At 40.2% G+C, this 16,404-nt stretch overlaps 1 protein-coding gene across 2 annotated transcripts in view; it reads left to right on the top strand.

Annotated features, from left to right (window-relative positions):
- The window catches only part of slc66a2 (solute carrier family 66 member 2), a 45,900-nt gene extending 29,784 nt beyond the window's left edge, over positions 1–16,116 (top strand). For both annotated transcript variants that reach the window (XM_023263751.3, XM_023263750.3), the window contains one exon: positions 11,948–16,116. In XM_023263751.3, the coding sequence (XP_023119519.2) occupies positions 11,948–12,158 (211 nt within the window). In that variant the 3' untranslated portion in view covers positions 12,159–16,116. The remainder of the gene's footprint in view (positions 1–11,947) is intronic.
- The last annotated feature ends 288 nt before the right edge of the window (positions 16,117–16,404 follow it).

Raw genomic sequence — 16,404 nt, 5'->3', positions numbered from 1 at the left:
GAACTTGGGGGCAGGGTTCAGATCAGGCTTGCTTTTGTGCCAAGGTTATGTTTAGTTATGCTGGAGTGAGTGATGAAGGTTGTGGAATAAATGAATATGTGAGTGAACAAGCGCACACGTGCATTTTAGTGTGGCGAAAACAGACTGGAGAGGTAAAGCACAGTGCGTTTCCCTCTAAGTGCCTGGAACAAAGCAAACAAAAAACACAATCAGATTCTATGCAGCACATCTGTGTGGAAAAACATCATGCTGACTTCCTCTCAATGGCCTAGCCAACATGCCCGACTCTGCCTGGAGGAACATTTGAAGCATCAGAATACTTCCCAGTACTTGCATAGTCAGACTCACTGTAGGAAACTTCTCCACCATCCCAAGTTGGCAGAGGATGAAGTCCAAGCGGGTTAAAGTTAGAATGAATCATATTGGATGTCCTCAGTGTGTATACACACCAGCACTGCACCATGACACACTGTCAGACAGGCAGCAGCATCGCAATTTTTAATTATGAAACATGGCTAGAGTTCAGGAGGAGGGTGATGAGTCCGGCACTGGAAGCGTTTCTCCCATGAGGATGGAGCTGAGGGCATGTGGTATTTATTTGACGTTAATTCACCTGCAGGTTCTCCGTTAACCTCAGTGATGCTGTTTGACACAAGTAACTGCTCTGTTACCATAATGGGTCCGTAGAGGTTTGCATTAATGCTGCTCATACATTTTTATGTGCACCGTACCCTGTCCTGTACAGTTCAGTATTTTTTTGAACCCCTGTAGTGCTGAACAAATAATTGAAACATTATTAGAATCACAAAACAAATGGAAAATACAGATCAGAGGAGCTGTAATTTTTTAATAAAGATACAATATGTCACACCAAACCATTTCAAATGAAATATTGTGGTGCTACAGAGATGCCCTGACCTATAAATCATGTTTTCCAGACATTAGGGAGCCTGCTTGTCTGGCACAGCAGCAAAAAGTCACATTATCATTTAAGATTTCTCTTTTTCAATAAGAATATCAATAATGACTATTGTCACTAATACCCTGACTCATATCACAGTGTCTACAAACTATTGTTATATAATATAATATCGTTTAGCCCTAGCCCTTAGTATCATTTTACCGCTCTCTCTGTCCCTGCTTGTTTTTAGACTTTTCATTCCTACATGGCACCATATGGCATTTCCAATGAAAAAGGAGGCATATTCAGTCAGTCCTGAGGTGGACAGTGTGTAGTGTTGTCATTGCATTAGTGCAACTTGGATGTGAGGTTCACTGTTGTGCTGAACATTTCTGAAAAAGTAAATATAGAATATTTACAGAAATTATTGTTGCCATGCACAGTTAAAAAAAAAAGAAAAAGAAAGAAAAAACTGTATAAAACCCATCAAAAACTGCTTCAGCACATTAAGAAGTCCTTACTTTGCACTGTTTATCAATAATGTATTACTTTAAAATCAAATGTAATTCTCATATATAATTGCTGAAGTAAATTTGCTATTGACTCAACAATAAATCTACCTAATATGTGTGTAGAGAGATATTTTATCGTCATCAAGCTGCATAAAATATATATCTATATACATGTATGAAATGTCTATCAAAGATATAGTAGGCGTTTAATAAATATTAGTGGGTCTCTCATCATGTCAGAGCTCATCCGTGGCAATGCCTCAAGTGGACGTCTCTCCGGTTAGGAAGTCGATGATCCACTGAGCTGTTTTGACTATTATCATTACAACTTGCAGCCTTCACTGGTAATGATATTAAAAGACAGATGTTGGGAATGGCAACCATTCCACTTCTCATTGTCAGTTTGTATAAGCAATGAGATCATGCTAGATACCAATGTTTCGATTCATTTTTACTCTTACCTCTTGCTCTCTAACAGCTTATTGAACCCTCAAGAAATGGAGAAAAAGTCACAGTGAAACCTTTGAAAAGGGCAAAGGCAACGATCCATTAAACTGAAAACAGATCTGCAGTGATCATAAATCATGTACTGATATAAAATGCAGCGTAGAGTCCCAGAGGTGCTTCTGCTGTTGCTACTAGGAATAGGCTTATTTGCTTACTATAATGAGGAAAACATAATTAGCAATTAGACATGAATTTTACTTTTTAATAAGTTTCTTTGCCTTTAATTTGAAAAAGTGGCACAAAACCAAGTGGCCTGATTATGTCTATATATCTTCAGTGTAAATCCACATAATTTTATATATTTTTGGGTTAAAATGTCAAACTGTCTTTGCAAGTGCTGCTCTCAGTATTTCTTAAGGCAGATATTTAGTTAGGGACATTAGCCCAGATGAAAGGTGTGTGCATGTGTTTGTGCACGTGTGTGTTCAGTGTGTGGGGTGATGAAAGGGTGTTCATGTGTTAACAGTTTTCAGGCTGCTGCTATTATTAGATGCTCTCAAACCTGGAGAGCCAGAGGTACATACTGATACTGACCAGCCAGCCATAAAACAAATACAAGACAACAATGCACACACTTTACAGACACACACAAAACACAGAGATGGGACATCCAGACAGCCAACTGCAGCCTTATAAGGCTTGTGGTCTTGAGCGGCTTCCCAGTATGCTAGATAACAGTGCCAGAGCCTTATTTAGCCTGCAGGCTACTGTCCACACGCACAGTCATGTGCTGGGATGGATCTGAATTGACTACTGATGCTGGAGGCCGTCACCCCTGTGGCCTGGAGCATGGAGCTGCTGTGTGTGGCTGGGATCTAGAGCAGAGCTTCAGCTCCCTGCTGCAGATCACTGCAGCTGGAGAACTTTCAGATCATCTGTCCAAGCCACCATTCCACCATCTGCTCATATCACTCAGGGGCCCGCGCTCGCTTTCTTCCTATAGATGAAAATGAATCAGTTTGTTTCTATTCCATCAGGGTAGAAAACCTGTTGAGATTCAGTGGCGGAATTACATTTTGTGACAGACTGGCTGAGCTGTTTGTATGCCTTGTATTCCCCCACGAAACAAATTAAACATAGTTTTATAAAGGAACAGCCAATGAGAACCACAATGGACTAAAAAAAATCATTTAAGAAGTGCCACCTTCTCTCATAAAACAGTTAATGCACAAAAGAAAAAGCAAAACTGTGAAATACATTAAGTTACCTGTTATAGGAAACATAAAGTAACCTAAGTGTTTTGTACTCAAAACAATAATACACTTACAGGGTAAACTGTAAAGAAAAAATGTAATGATGAATTCAAGTAAAGGTGCTGTGGGAGTTTCAGATCTCACAACTGTGCAAATATGTGTACATAGTTTTCCTCCTGTATCTCCAGTTCTCAGAGATGATGGAGACTATTAAAGGAGCTTTTTATAACTCAGTTTTGTAAATTAATTTCTCCTTAAAGGATATGTTCACTTTTTTTTTGGTCAAAACAACGTGTTGGCTTTATGCACAGTGAAAAGACTTTCATTCACTAGGGTTTGGGCCTTCTGAGCATTTTGACCAAAAATGCTGGAAATACAAAAGAAGTCAAAATAATGTAAACGTAACAATGTTGGCTAATGTAAGAAAGTCAATGTAAGCCAAGTGTCACAAATTCCAAAGATAGTAAATACATCATGATTTTCCAGAGGCATGGGACTTCACCATCCACTAAAGCTTCAAATGAAAGTATGCAGACAGAAACAGACTTCTGCAGAGTAATGAGGAGGTTGTAACCTTGTTCACACTAATACATGCAACAAACTGTTTTCATCAGATTGTCTACAATGCGAGGTTGCACAATGACTCGGTTGTTAACACCACTTCGCAGCCAGGAGATCTGGGCCTGGGATCTTTCTGTGTGGAATTTGCATGTTCTCCCTGTGTAGTGTGGGTTCTCACTGGGTTCTCCGGCTTCCTCCAACAGTCCAAAAACATCCATCCATCCATTTTATTCCGCTTATTTGAGGCTGGGTCACGGAAGCAGTGGGCGAAGCAGGTCTTTCCAGACGTCCGGCCCCCCAAGCACTGCTCTCCAGCTCTTCCTGGGGGATCCCTAGGCCTTCCCAAGCCAGACGAGATATATAATTCCTCCAGCAAGTTCTGGGTCTGCCCCGGGATCTCTTCCCAGGCGGACGTGTTCGGAAATCCTCCAAAGGAAGTCTCCCTGGAGGCATCCGAATTAGATGTCCAAACCAAATTAACTGGCTCCTTTCAACACAAAGGAGCAGCAGCTCTACTCCTAGCTCCCTCCAGATGTCTGAGCTTCTCACCCTATCTCTAAGACTGAGCCCAGCCACCCTACAGAGGAAGCTCATTTTGGCCATTTGTATCTGCGATCTTGTTCTTTCAGTCACTACCCAGAGCTCATGACCATAGGTGAGGGTTGGAACGTAGATGGACTGGTAAATTGAAAGCTTCGCCTTGTGGCTCAGTTCCTTCTTTACCACAAGGCTTGGTACAACACCCACATTACTGCTGACACCACACCATACAGGCACCAATCCGCCTGTCCATCTCTCGCGACAATTTCCCATCACTCGTAAAGAAGATCCCGAGATACCTGAACTCCTTCACTTGGGAAAGTCCAAAAACATACTGAGGTTAGTTAGTGATTCTAAATTGTCCATAGGTGTGCTTTATTGTCTGACTGTATATGTAGCCCTGTGATAGACTGGTGACCTGTCCAGGGTGTTCCCTGCCTTCACCATAAGTCAGCTGGGACAGACTCCAGCCCCCTTGTGGCCCTAATGACGATTAAATGGTTTGTAGATAGTGGATGGATTTATGATTATTAAATGCTAGAAAACTGAATATGGGCAGTAGTTTGAAAAACACAAATGTTTTCCATTTTCCTTTTTTTCGATTGTTATCCAGCAAGAGACCTGGAGGTTACAAAAAAAAGCACAAAAAAAACAACAAAAAACAGTCAAATTCCATACTCATGTTTCATGTTGGTAAGAACAATGTTTTATATTTGTTAAGGGATCACATGATTATGCACAATGTGAATGATGTTGCGTTTTGAAAACACTAATGGAGAATCACCATCTCTGACGTTCCCTTCCTGCACCAAAGTGGAAATGTAGGATCCAGATAAATCCAGATATTCCCAGTAGAGTTTAAATGTAAAAATCAAATTTTTACCTTGCTGACATGATCATATGGTGTTTTTAGATGCTAGAAGACATATCAGGAGCAAAGCAGAGTATTTCCACCTTAAAACAGTGTTCTAATGACAGTCCCAAAAACATATTCAGACATCCAGGGCTCCAGCCCCCCTGCCACCCTACTGAGGATAAAGCAGAGTATAGATAATGGATGGATGTCTACAATGTTGTCTTTCTCTACTTTATCTCCCCTCCGCTTCTGTTATGGTTTAATGGCACCTAAAGGGGGAATTGTAACTACCAAGAGTTTATCCTGAGGAACCCACTCCCAATATTCACACAACAACAGTGGAAACACACATTAGTTCAGTTCAATAATGCAATTTTCTGTAGGCACATTTGGATAGAAACTTAGAACATGGACGATTTGGCTCTTGAAGAAATTCCACTCTAAGAGCTTATAGACACAATCTTCTGTCCTTGTTCTGTGTAGAGATGAATTTCAGTGTTCAGCTGAAGTCATTTTAGTTTAAATTCCCTCCTCATGTCATTATCTTGCTTCTGTGGCTCAGCAATGAAGCACCATTGTTGAAGCACAAAGACAGAATGTTGTACTAAAAAGACTAACTATGAAAGTGTCCCTTGGACTCTGAACTGCTGAAGCCTGGTGTTGATTTCAGTTCAACTTTTGAACACATTTTTGGACAGAACTAGGACCAGAGATTTTTTCCTCCATCACTTTCATTAAATTCTCAAACTTCAGCGCTCAAACTTAAATATATTTAAATTCAAGACATAAAGTGGATGTGCAATATTTCATACACTCAGCCCTAAAATCCAGCCTGACGAATTTGGGGCATGCTGTATCTTTGAAAACTTCTGTGTGTCTGAGTAAAGTTTGCCTGCCTAGCGTGAGTTTGAACTCAGGGACTCAAGCCAGTGTTTTTAAATATTTTAAAGACAGTGTGCACTTTTATTTTGGGATCATAATTTTCTTCCTCTAATCTCTTCAACACACATGAATATATTACACTGCTGGACTCTCCTTTACCATCACCATATGCTCACTGCTAAATCCTGAGGGGTACATGCATTTAAATATATAACAGCTGGACAGACATGATAAGATTTAGAAAATGAATATGACTGCAGACTCCACTCAGTCTGTTTCATAAGGTTATGTGGCTCCATAAGAACGACAGATGGGAACTGGGATGAATCTAAGTAAAATATGGCATAAATAATAGCATACTTTATATTTCATAAAAGTATGCCAATTACATTAAACTAAATAACCAGAAAACTTTAGGTTGCCATAATTAGATGTTTCAGGGCTGCACAGCGGCTCCGTGGGTAGCCTTGCAGCTAGAAGATCCTTTTGTAGCCCTGTGATAGACCAGTGACCCTGCCTTCACCCTAAGTCAGCTGGGATAGATTCCCCCCAAACCCACCACCCCTACCCAGCCCCCCACCCCCCTCCGACAACCCTAATGAGGATTGAGCAGTGTATAGATGGATGGATGGATGGATGGATGGATGGATGGATGGATGGATGGATGGATGTTTCCCATAATTCAGAACTGCATTAATGCTAACACTAAAACACGCAGACTAATTCTGGCAATTGAAAAGGAATGCAGGGAGTATGGAGTAAAATGAAATAGTGTAATAGTCTGGACTAGAAAATTATTATATTAGCAGCCTTACTGTCTGCAGCTGTCTGTGTGCATGTCCACAAGGAAGTGTAATCAAAGCTTATATTATAGTGATACCACCCAATGTAGTAAATCTCTCATCTGACACCAGATGCAATTTATTCAGAACTGTAGGTACAAGCTCAGTTCTGGATTTATGAATAGCTAGGACAACCCAATCCCATATATAACGTGTACTTATACTCAATTTGTACTTGTACTGTTGAAGTTACGCAACTTCACTTGTCCTCCCTCATTAGTAGTACTCAAAGTGTTTTTTTCACACTAAAGTAAATACCAAAAAGCTTGGTAGTTCTCAGCCAATACATTTATCTTGACTTTAAAAGCCTATGAATAAATCAGACAGTCTGTTCTTTAACCTTCATTCTACCTTCTTTTTTTTTCTTTTTACAAAAGTACAAAGGCTTTGTAACAATGCCACAACTTCTATACAATGCGTCTGCAGCCCACTGTAGAAATTGTCTGGTCCAGTGTAGCTCTACTTCTCCACAGCCGTCATTTCAGCCCACAGCTCAGTGCTCTTTCTTTCCCTCCCTCCATATGTCTGAGGGAAGGTGACAAATAAGTAGCCAGACATGTTCACGCCCCGTTCCCCCGGCCCTCCCTGTACTACCACTTATTAGGAAACCAGCAGAGGAATTGATCAAACACGAATCCTGCCTCTCTCATCATTACCTGCAGGTACACATCGTCATAACTGAGACAGCGGCCGCTGAAGAATTGAGGAGAGGAGGGAGAACGGGGGTGGAGGGAGGGTCTCTTTCCACAGAGCTAACAAGCTCCTTACTTAGAAAGAAGAGAGTGAGGACGGCATGTAGGGGGAAGGCAAAATGCAAACAGGTATAGAGAGGCAAGGAGTTGGTGGGAGGACGGGGAGGAAGGGAGATGTGCTGTAAAGAGTAGAGAGTCGGCTTGTGAGAAAAGACCACGGAAAATGTGGAAATGGAAGCCAAGGGGGACATTCGGAAAGAGCTACGAAGAGTAAGAATAAGAAACATAGCAAGAATTGCACAAATTGGCTTTACAAATGAAAAGGTCTAAGGTGAAGTTGGGGCCATGAATAATACAAGAGGAGATTTGGCTCAAAGCTTTTCCCCAAAGAGGCTAAAACACAGACAGAGTGTTGGTGTTACAGTCAGTCAGAGAGGCACTAGATTACCTCTCATGCACCCTTTACATCAGCTAAAAGGCTTAGAGAAAGGCAAGACATCTGTTAACACAAAGACTCATCCTGCATTCTTAATAGTCACATCGCCATGATTCACCTGCTGAAAGCTTTTTTGTGTGACATGTTTATTTCAGGGTGGTGTCTGAGATGGTTCACATGGGTCGGCACACACAACAAAATCCAGTTATAAATTCTCCATCAGTGCTTGACCCCACCCTGGATAAGTGGTTACAACCCTATCATGAGATTACAGCTGTGATTGATCTTTCTCCCATCAGTGAAATATTAAATTAAATGCATATCAGATGTGATGAAATAGGCCATGAACGTCAGCCTCAGGTCAAATGATTGAATGTCTTTCCACACAACTTTGGCATCTTGCTGCAGGGATTCGCTGCACATCATCCCAGCTGGGCTCCTGAGACACTACATCTGTATGAGACGATTTTGCACCTCACAGTTTACATTATGTTCAGTGCCAATAATCTGTGCCATGCAGGAAGGGTAGGTAGGATGACAGTTTTTGTACTGAGAACGGAAGTAAGCACGTGGAGGTCGGGGTGGTGGATGGGTGGTACAATTATACAATTATAATTATTATTACACATTATAATTGCAGGAGACTGGTCACACCTCACTATTGATTTGAATCATGATTTTTCCAGTTCTTCCACACCAAACTGGGAAAAGCCTTAGGGCTTGCTCTGGGGATTCAGGCATATGTGTTCTGGAAAGCGTCTTGAGACAATTTGACCCATAATTAGCGCTATACAAATAAAATTGAATTGAATTGATTTGAATTTCTTTATCGACCTGGTCGTGGAGCCAGTGTAATGTCATGTTAACACAGAAATGAACAAAAATGACGTATAAAGACGGCCGAACATGCCGTGCCACCCGTACTATGTCTAAACAGCTACTTTAAAGTTCAGTGTGGTGGCTCCAGCAGTTGCCATCTTGGCAGTTACTGATTTCTCCCAACTCCCAGTTAATTCAAAAATGAGCAAAGAGGTGGAGTGATGGTAGAGTGATAGTGGAGCTGAGGTGGGCCATGAAAGCATCTCTGGGTCAGGGACTGTTCAAATACAGACACCCTTAATTATGATTTTGTAAATCTTAATACAATTTAAACAGATGAGGAATATAAAAAAAACTGACATGAATGGCAAAATTAGCTATAGAGACCATATCTGTTTTAACTTACAAACAGCTTTTTGTTCTAAAGCTGGATATTTTAACATGGAGGTGTATGGGTCTGAACTGGGACCTCACATGGAGGGGTGTGGGGGGGGATAACACCAAAAAAATGTGACGTCAATGTTCCCTCAGTACTGATGAGTAAAATTGGATCATTGGATCATTTGCACTTAATCATTTGCAAAATTTAAATTGGCTAGGTTGTTGTTGTTTTCCAAAGTAAAATGAGTTTTGAAAACGATAGTTGAAAAAGGGATTATTTGTATTGTTTGGTGAAGAAAGAATTGTTTAGTTGAAGGAGGTGATTTACGTTACAAAAGTACATTTTCATTGTTTTTAGAAGCAAAGCTGACATTTGTTTCACCTCCATTGCAGGTATGTTATAGTTGAAGTCCTCCACCACACTTAAAATATGAGCCCTTCCACTAGCATAAGAAATTATTGCGTTTGTGCAATTTGAGACTTACAAATCTTTGGGGAAAACAAGCCTTGACAGTGAACTACACAGCACAGGACAGGCATTTGAGGAGGGAGGTGATTGTTTAAACCTCCATCTAGTCACAACATTGATAATGAGGTGCGATGCATAAGGCTCTGTCTGACTCAGCTCAGCAGGTGACATTGATTGAACAGTCACAGTAATCACTTTCAGGACACCATAATGTCAAGAAAGAAGAAATCCTGATGAGTTGTAATAAGCTGGTAAAAGTCAAGACAGGCAGTCTAATCAGTCAGAATCAGTTTGGATACATGTTCTACCAAGCAGAGTCTGCATCTAGTTGAAGTTAGTTAAAAGAAGCCTGTTCCCCCACTGCCAACCACTTTCCCTGGAGAGACAGAAATCTCAGAGACAGAATTCTCCAGACCTGAGCAAATAAAACCCAAACTATAGTGGATAGCTGGACACCGCTGGGCATAAACTGAGCCTTTAAATTCACAGTAGCACTTGGCACAGTGACAGAAAAAAATGTCCTGCAAAGCTCATTCAAATAGTGCTGACCAACCAAACTAACATGCTTGAGTGAAAGGATTTGAAATGCCTCAGCATGTGTTCACATTGTTGCAGGCAGGTTGCTTTAGGAAGCACATCTGAGGAGTTCTGTGAGTGTATGGGTGCATTGTAGACACAGTGCTGGCTCAGTCCTTTCTTTGTCAGCATTGCCTATATGCATCCCTGCCTCCAGCAAAAAAGCAAAGTTTTTGAACAACAAATAATAAAAAAAAAGTCAAACACAAGTGAGCTGCAGAATTCGATAGGTGTGTTTATGCTGGCTTAAACAGGTGAGGAAAACACCCGTAACCACCATAAGCAAGGATTTTCATGAAGCCTTAGAGAATTTTCAGAGGTAATGTCCTCACGTTACCTGAGTACATTTATATACGCTGTCGTTTTCTATCTTTGGAGGACATGACACGTATACAGAGTTGTGTGTTTGGACCCCAGGGCTTAGTTCTTTTCCTGCGTAGACTTCCTTTTCCATCTCATTAGTTGAGTTCACAATGTTTCCCAGTGTCAGCGAGAGGACGAGGATTGTACTTAAAGGAGTTCTGTCTTCTCAAATCACATGGATACTTCTCTCCAGTCACATGTGAAATGATAACTGTTTTACTTTACAGTAAAACTCACACTGGATAGTCTCATGTGCACCCTATGACCGCTCATCACGTACAGGAAGCACTCTTACGAGTTTTATAGTTAGAAATGTGTCAGAAGATGTAGACTTGATGAGAAGCCTGCACCCCAAGTAGATTTATTATTTCAGTTTCCCCTAGTTGCTATTGTGGCAAATTTGCTGTTCCCTTCTTGCCAGAAGTGATATTGCATTTCTCTGACCCCGGTTCCTGCTGTCATTAACATATGCTCCCTGTGACCAAATTTCATTTTCATCCAAAGCATATCTAAATTAGATGGAAATGTATCCAAGATGAATTAAATTTAAAAAAGCAACTCAGTCGAAGCCTTGCCTAGGTCAGTCTTTGACTAATTGTAACATAAAAAAAATTAAAAATAAGACATTGTCTTATATGAACATATGTAAGTTTTTATAGGTTTTCAAATGACAATAATTTCAAACCTGAAATAATATTTTGACTGCCATTGGTCATTATGTGTGGAGCTTTTGACTGTAATTTACAAGACAAGAGGAGGGTCTGATTTATTAGACTCTAATAGACAGTCCAGTACACATAATACTTATGTGTTTTGTGTACTGGACAGTTTTTATTTATAAATAAAGAAAGAAAGAAAGAAAGAAAGAAAGAAAGGCCAAATTATCAGAGCCCACCCCAAACCATTTTTTTTTCCTTTTTTACCTCTTAGCTGTTAAAAAATTTAGAGGTCAAGTTAGTTGTATCAGTTAGGTTGATAGTAAAGTGTTCCTAGATTGTACTGGTTATTTTGTGACGGTCTTTTTCTGGGCATGCTATCCATACCTAGCTTCACAAATGACGTGTTGCTGACGTGAATATTATTGCAGTCTGCTAAAATGACCATCAAATACTTGGTAGTTCAACAAAACCACCTATGCCTGCAAATTACCGGTACATCTTAAATAGATGAGTATTTATTTTGTTTTTAAATGGAGAAAATGACAGCTGCGTCCACTTCATTATTTGTGCTTTTTTTAATAATATATTTGATTTCAGGTGCATTCCTGTGATTGAGTAGGAACTGCTAAGAACACCACTGTCATCAAAACTGACATGAATTTGAAGTGTAATTTTAATCTCTTCTTTTAAAATAATGAGTCATAATGATTAATCAGTCTCCTTTTTTAACCGTACATTCTCTTTTTTTCACCTTCCAGTATCAAGATGGTTCTGATGTGGACCAGCGGGGACACCTTTAAAACTGGCTACTTCCTGCTCACCCAGGCTCCTGTGCAGTTCTGGACATGCGGCCTGCTGCAGGTCTTCGTGGACATTGCCATCCTGTTTCAGGTTTATTACTACAGCCGCTACCCCCAGAAACCAGTGTCCCACACTGTATCCCACACCACCAGTGCCAAAGCCCTCTGAGAGCCTCTGCAAGATCGTCGAGGACAAAACGGCAGTGAGGAAGCACTTATAGCAGCGCTGTGGAAATGTATAAACATACACGACTACCAAAGCACCTTGAGATGATGCAGGCGGCTCAGCCTCACCTCCCAGTATACATGAAGACACATACACGCTCATAAATAAGGCATAAACATACACAGACACCAAGTGATGTTGGTGCCTGCGGTGATACCTGAAGGTCGCTTGTCACACACAAACTCTTTGTTTTATTTATTGTCCTAGTGACTTCCTAATGCAGTGGAATGCATGCGTCTGGGAATGCAGACTTCTCAAAGAATATCCCTTGAATTGACCTGTGCATGTGGAGAATATTATGCACATATAGTACATGAAAATCCAGCAAATCTAAACTGCAGATGTATGCTCCGAAATCTGTGCTCAAGGAAACGTGGACCAGCTTTCGCCGTCCACATACGCTGATGAATGTTGCATGGACGTTCTGCCTTAATACACACACATCCATACATGGCTTGTTGCGTTACCAGCAATATAAATGTTATGAATCAATCAGAAACTCCTTGTATACAACCTTACTGAATGTACAAAACGGCATTTGTTGTTTGGTTGTTTTTCCAACACAGTGGAGAAATGCTGGTCAGACTACCACTTGTTGAACAGATGGTCACCATGTGCTGAGACACTCAGTCCTGTGGGATGAAAACTGAAGAAACAGATGCAGTTTATGTTCAACAAAAGGAGAATAGTTCCAAAGGTTTGGAGATGAAATGCATCGACTTACTAAAAAAAACAACTGAACAGAATCATTAGTGGCCTTGAGCTTAGCAGAGGGATGAGAAAGGGGAACTTTGTAAGACAATGCCAAGGTTTTTGTACTTATCTTGCTGATGACATTTTGTATATAATTTTCATCATTCTCATGCCACAAATTTCAAAAATCATAAATATCTGCTCTGGTTAGTTACAAAGTGAAGCGAGGACAATTCACCGTGTGTTGATTTCAAATAACTCCTGCCTATACTGAGGGTTTCCTATATGAAGCCACTCCCTAAGTGTACAGAAGTGTTCCCACTGAGATCTGATACTGAGCTGTTCCACAAACCCAACACAGAAACATGCTTGTGTAGGTTGCTAGCTACTTACAGCTATTGTCTGTACAGTCTTAGCATTTCTGCATGGGGCTAGCAGACAGATAAATGCTAATAACTCCAGGAGAAAATTAGCTCTGCATTCACTCTGAACACATCTTCAAGTTGACGATGGCATTTATAGCACAGTATCACCATGATTTAATGAGTTTGGAAACCTCTGGTCTGTTATTGCTGCATTGATGCAATACTGACAGACTGTTATTCTGAGCTCCGAGGGTTCATGCATTGTTCTTTAAAGATTATTTTTAGGGGCATTTTGTGCCTTTTTTTACGAGAGATGGTGGAGAGAGTCATAAAAGGTGGAAGAGAGAGCAGGGGAATGGAACCAGAGACCTGCTGCTCAGAGCACCAGTACTAATGCAGTTCACACCCCAACCACTCAACTGTAGCGCTGTCACTACAGTTCATGCATTATTCTAATTCTGGAATAGTTGACAATATTTGCTACTTCGGTTGTGTGCGTTTGTCGCTTTGCTAACAAGTGAACCAGATATCCTACTTGGTCAATAATTTAACATATGCAGAAATTCATTTTTCCATACCGTAAAATGGCTAAGCTGTTGCCTTTTGTGGAATCTATGAAGTCCCGCCTCTTTCTCCACCCACTCATCCCCACTCGCTGCAGCTTGAGCACACCAGCTCACTTAAAACGTCACTTAAAACTACTCTACACTACACAGTTGCAATTTGTAATGTTATGTAATGAGTAATTGAAGCATACATGTTTGAACCAGAAATCAACTATGAAGAAGATTAGGGATTTTACAAAAGGCCCGCCTTACAAGTTGGCAGGTTTGTTCTGCGTGAAACCTGTCACTGGTACCATATTAAGGTGGAAATGCTCAGCCATGGCATCGAGTCTTTATTTCACACATCTTATAGATAATAAAAAACACAGCATATTCATAGGTAAGAAACTTGATCTTTACCAGAGGACATTTTAAATGAGCTGCAATTATGTTAATACTGAATTTTCTTTACTCATTGACTTTGGCAATTCTTAAACAGATGACCACAACTTCCCTTCAACAAGTTTATTCAGTGGAACTGTCAGTTACAGCTGTCAGCCATGATGATATATACTACTGTTAAAAAGTTTGGGGTCGCCCAGACAATTTCACGTTTTCCATGAAAACTCACACTTTTATTCATGTGCTAACATCATTGCACAAGGGTTTTCTAATCATCATGAATTAGCCTTTCAACACCATTAGCTAACACAATATACCATTAGAACACAGAAGTGATGGTTGCTGGAAATGTTCCTCTGTACCTCTATGTAGATATTCCATTAAAAATCAGCCGTTTCCAGCTAGAATAATCATTTACCACATTAACAATGTCTAAACTGTATGCCTGCTTCATTTAATGTTATCTTCATTGAAAAACTGCTTTTCTTTCAAAAATAAGGACATTTCTAAGTGATGTCAAACCTTTGAACAGTGGTGTATGTCCTGTGTTTAGCATCAAATAACCCAAATAAAAGCATTTATGACAAATTCTACAACCAGCCACCAGGGGGCAATCTATTATTTTGACTTTGCTGTAGGGGATGCTGACATGTCATCCATCTTTATATTTACAATTTGAACAATAAGACCTGGATGAAACATAGTTTTTGTAATTTAACGGCCTATTATTCCTTTCAGCAATAATAACATTATATGCACATTAACTGGCAACATTTCTATGAGTGCAGTGGTTGGACTTACTAATAGAAGTGATGACCAAAGCTCAAGTTGGAATGAAGCAGAGTTATTCTTAATAGAGATGAACTTTAGAGATTGATACTGATGAATATGCTCAATAGGAATCCTCCATTTACCTCCATCATATTTGCAGTAGATAGCACTGACTGGCAAGTTTAAAATTCATTCAAATGTGACAGCATTCAGTAATATTACCGCTCACGGCTCTACTGTACGTCACTGCGTGGCGCTCTGAGCAGGCTGTACTCATCATGGTTGTGAATTTCCTGTTCAAAACGACAAACAGCACCGGAACACAGTGAGGAAATTTTCTTTTTTATTGTTGTTTTGTAATTTTTCTCTGGGGAGAGGATCAGTGCCAAACCAGGAGGTGTCCGACTGTCAGCCCTTCACTGGACTGTGTTCTACAGCAGACCTGATTCTGTCCTCCTCCTCAAAGCCTCAAGGAAGGGAAACTTCCCTTTTGTTCTGCTGGGAGATAGTTTTCTATAAAGATTTTTTTTTTCCTCTTAACTATTAAAATAAGACATGGTGGGTAATTCCTTTGTTTCTTAGTAACTGAAGTGCACTCCTTGTGTTTACATCTACTTAGCAGCCCTATTTATTTTGTTATCATTTTTATATTATCTTCCAGTGCCAGTGTAAGATATCGTACGTCTGTTCTTTATCCAGACGGTGGTGAGCATGACTGTGTTGTGTGGATAATGTGTGATGCCTGACAGGTTTTTGTTGTACTGAACAAGATCAAAAAGAGCTCAGAGTTCCACATTTTTGACTGTTTAATTCCATGTACCTGATTATTTTTCTTACTTTGTTTTCTGTCCTGTGGTTCATTTAGTTTCTATCTGAAGGTGTTTTCCCATAGAAACTGCCAGGTTTTGCATTGTGTTATATGTGAGCCCTTACCTAGTTTATTAATGTACCAAAAATGTTTTTTTTTTAATGCTGTTTTCTTTTTTCTATGTGCATCTATTGGTTTGTATTTCTTCTTTTTTTGAACTGGCAGTCCACCTCTATCACACTTGAGGCTGTTTAAACACTCACTACTGTCGAGAAACTAACGTGACACTGTCACCCAATAAAGAGGACACACAGAGACTCATGCATCTTTCTTTTTTTTTTCCCTTTTGATGGAGATGTTTGTGTCAGTTGTGCAGACATCCACCGTTGCAGCGGTGCACCTCTGGCAGACATCAGTTGTCAAAGGAAGAATAAGCCCACCAGCCATGGTCCTTCTTTGGGCTTTGGGCATATGCCATCTGAAGCAATAAGCATATAAATTGTAATGTGCTGGACTTTCAAATGAAGCTCTGCACTGGTGCAGAGAGGAGGCAGTACACAGATAATAGATGCACCAGACAAGAAAGGCTCAAGAGATGGGTTTAG

This window comes from Amphiprion ocellaris, chromosome 15 (assembly GCF_022539595.1).
Source record: "Amphiprion ocellaris isolate individual 3 ecotype Okinawa chromosome 15, ASM2253959v1, whole genome shotgun sequence".
Classification (NCBI taxonomy): domain Eukaryota; kingdom Metazoa; phylum Chordata; class Actinopteri; family Pomacentridae; genus Amphiprion; species Amphiprion ocellaris.
This window is presented reverse-complemented; position numbering and strand designations above follow the sequence as displayed.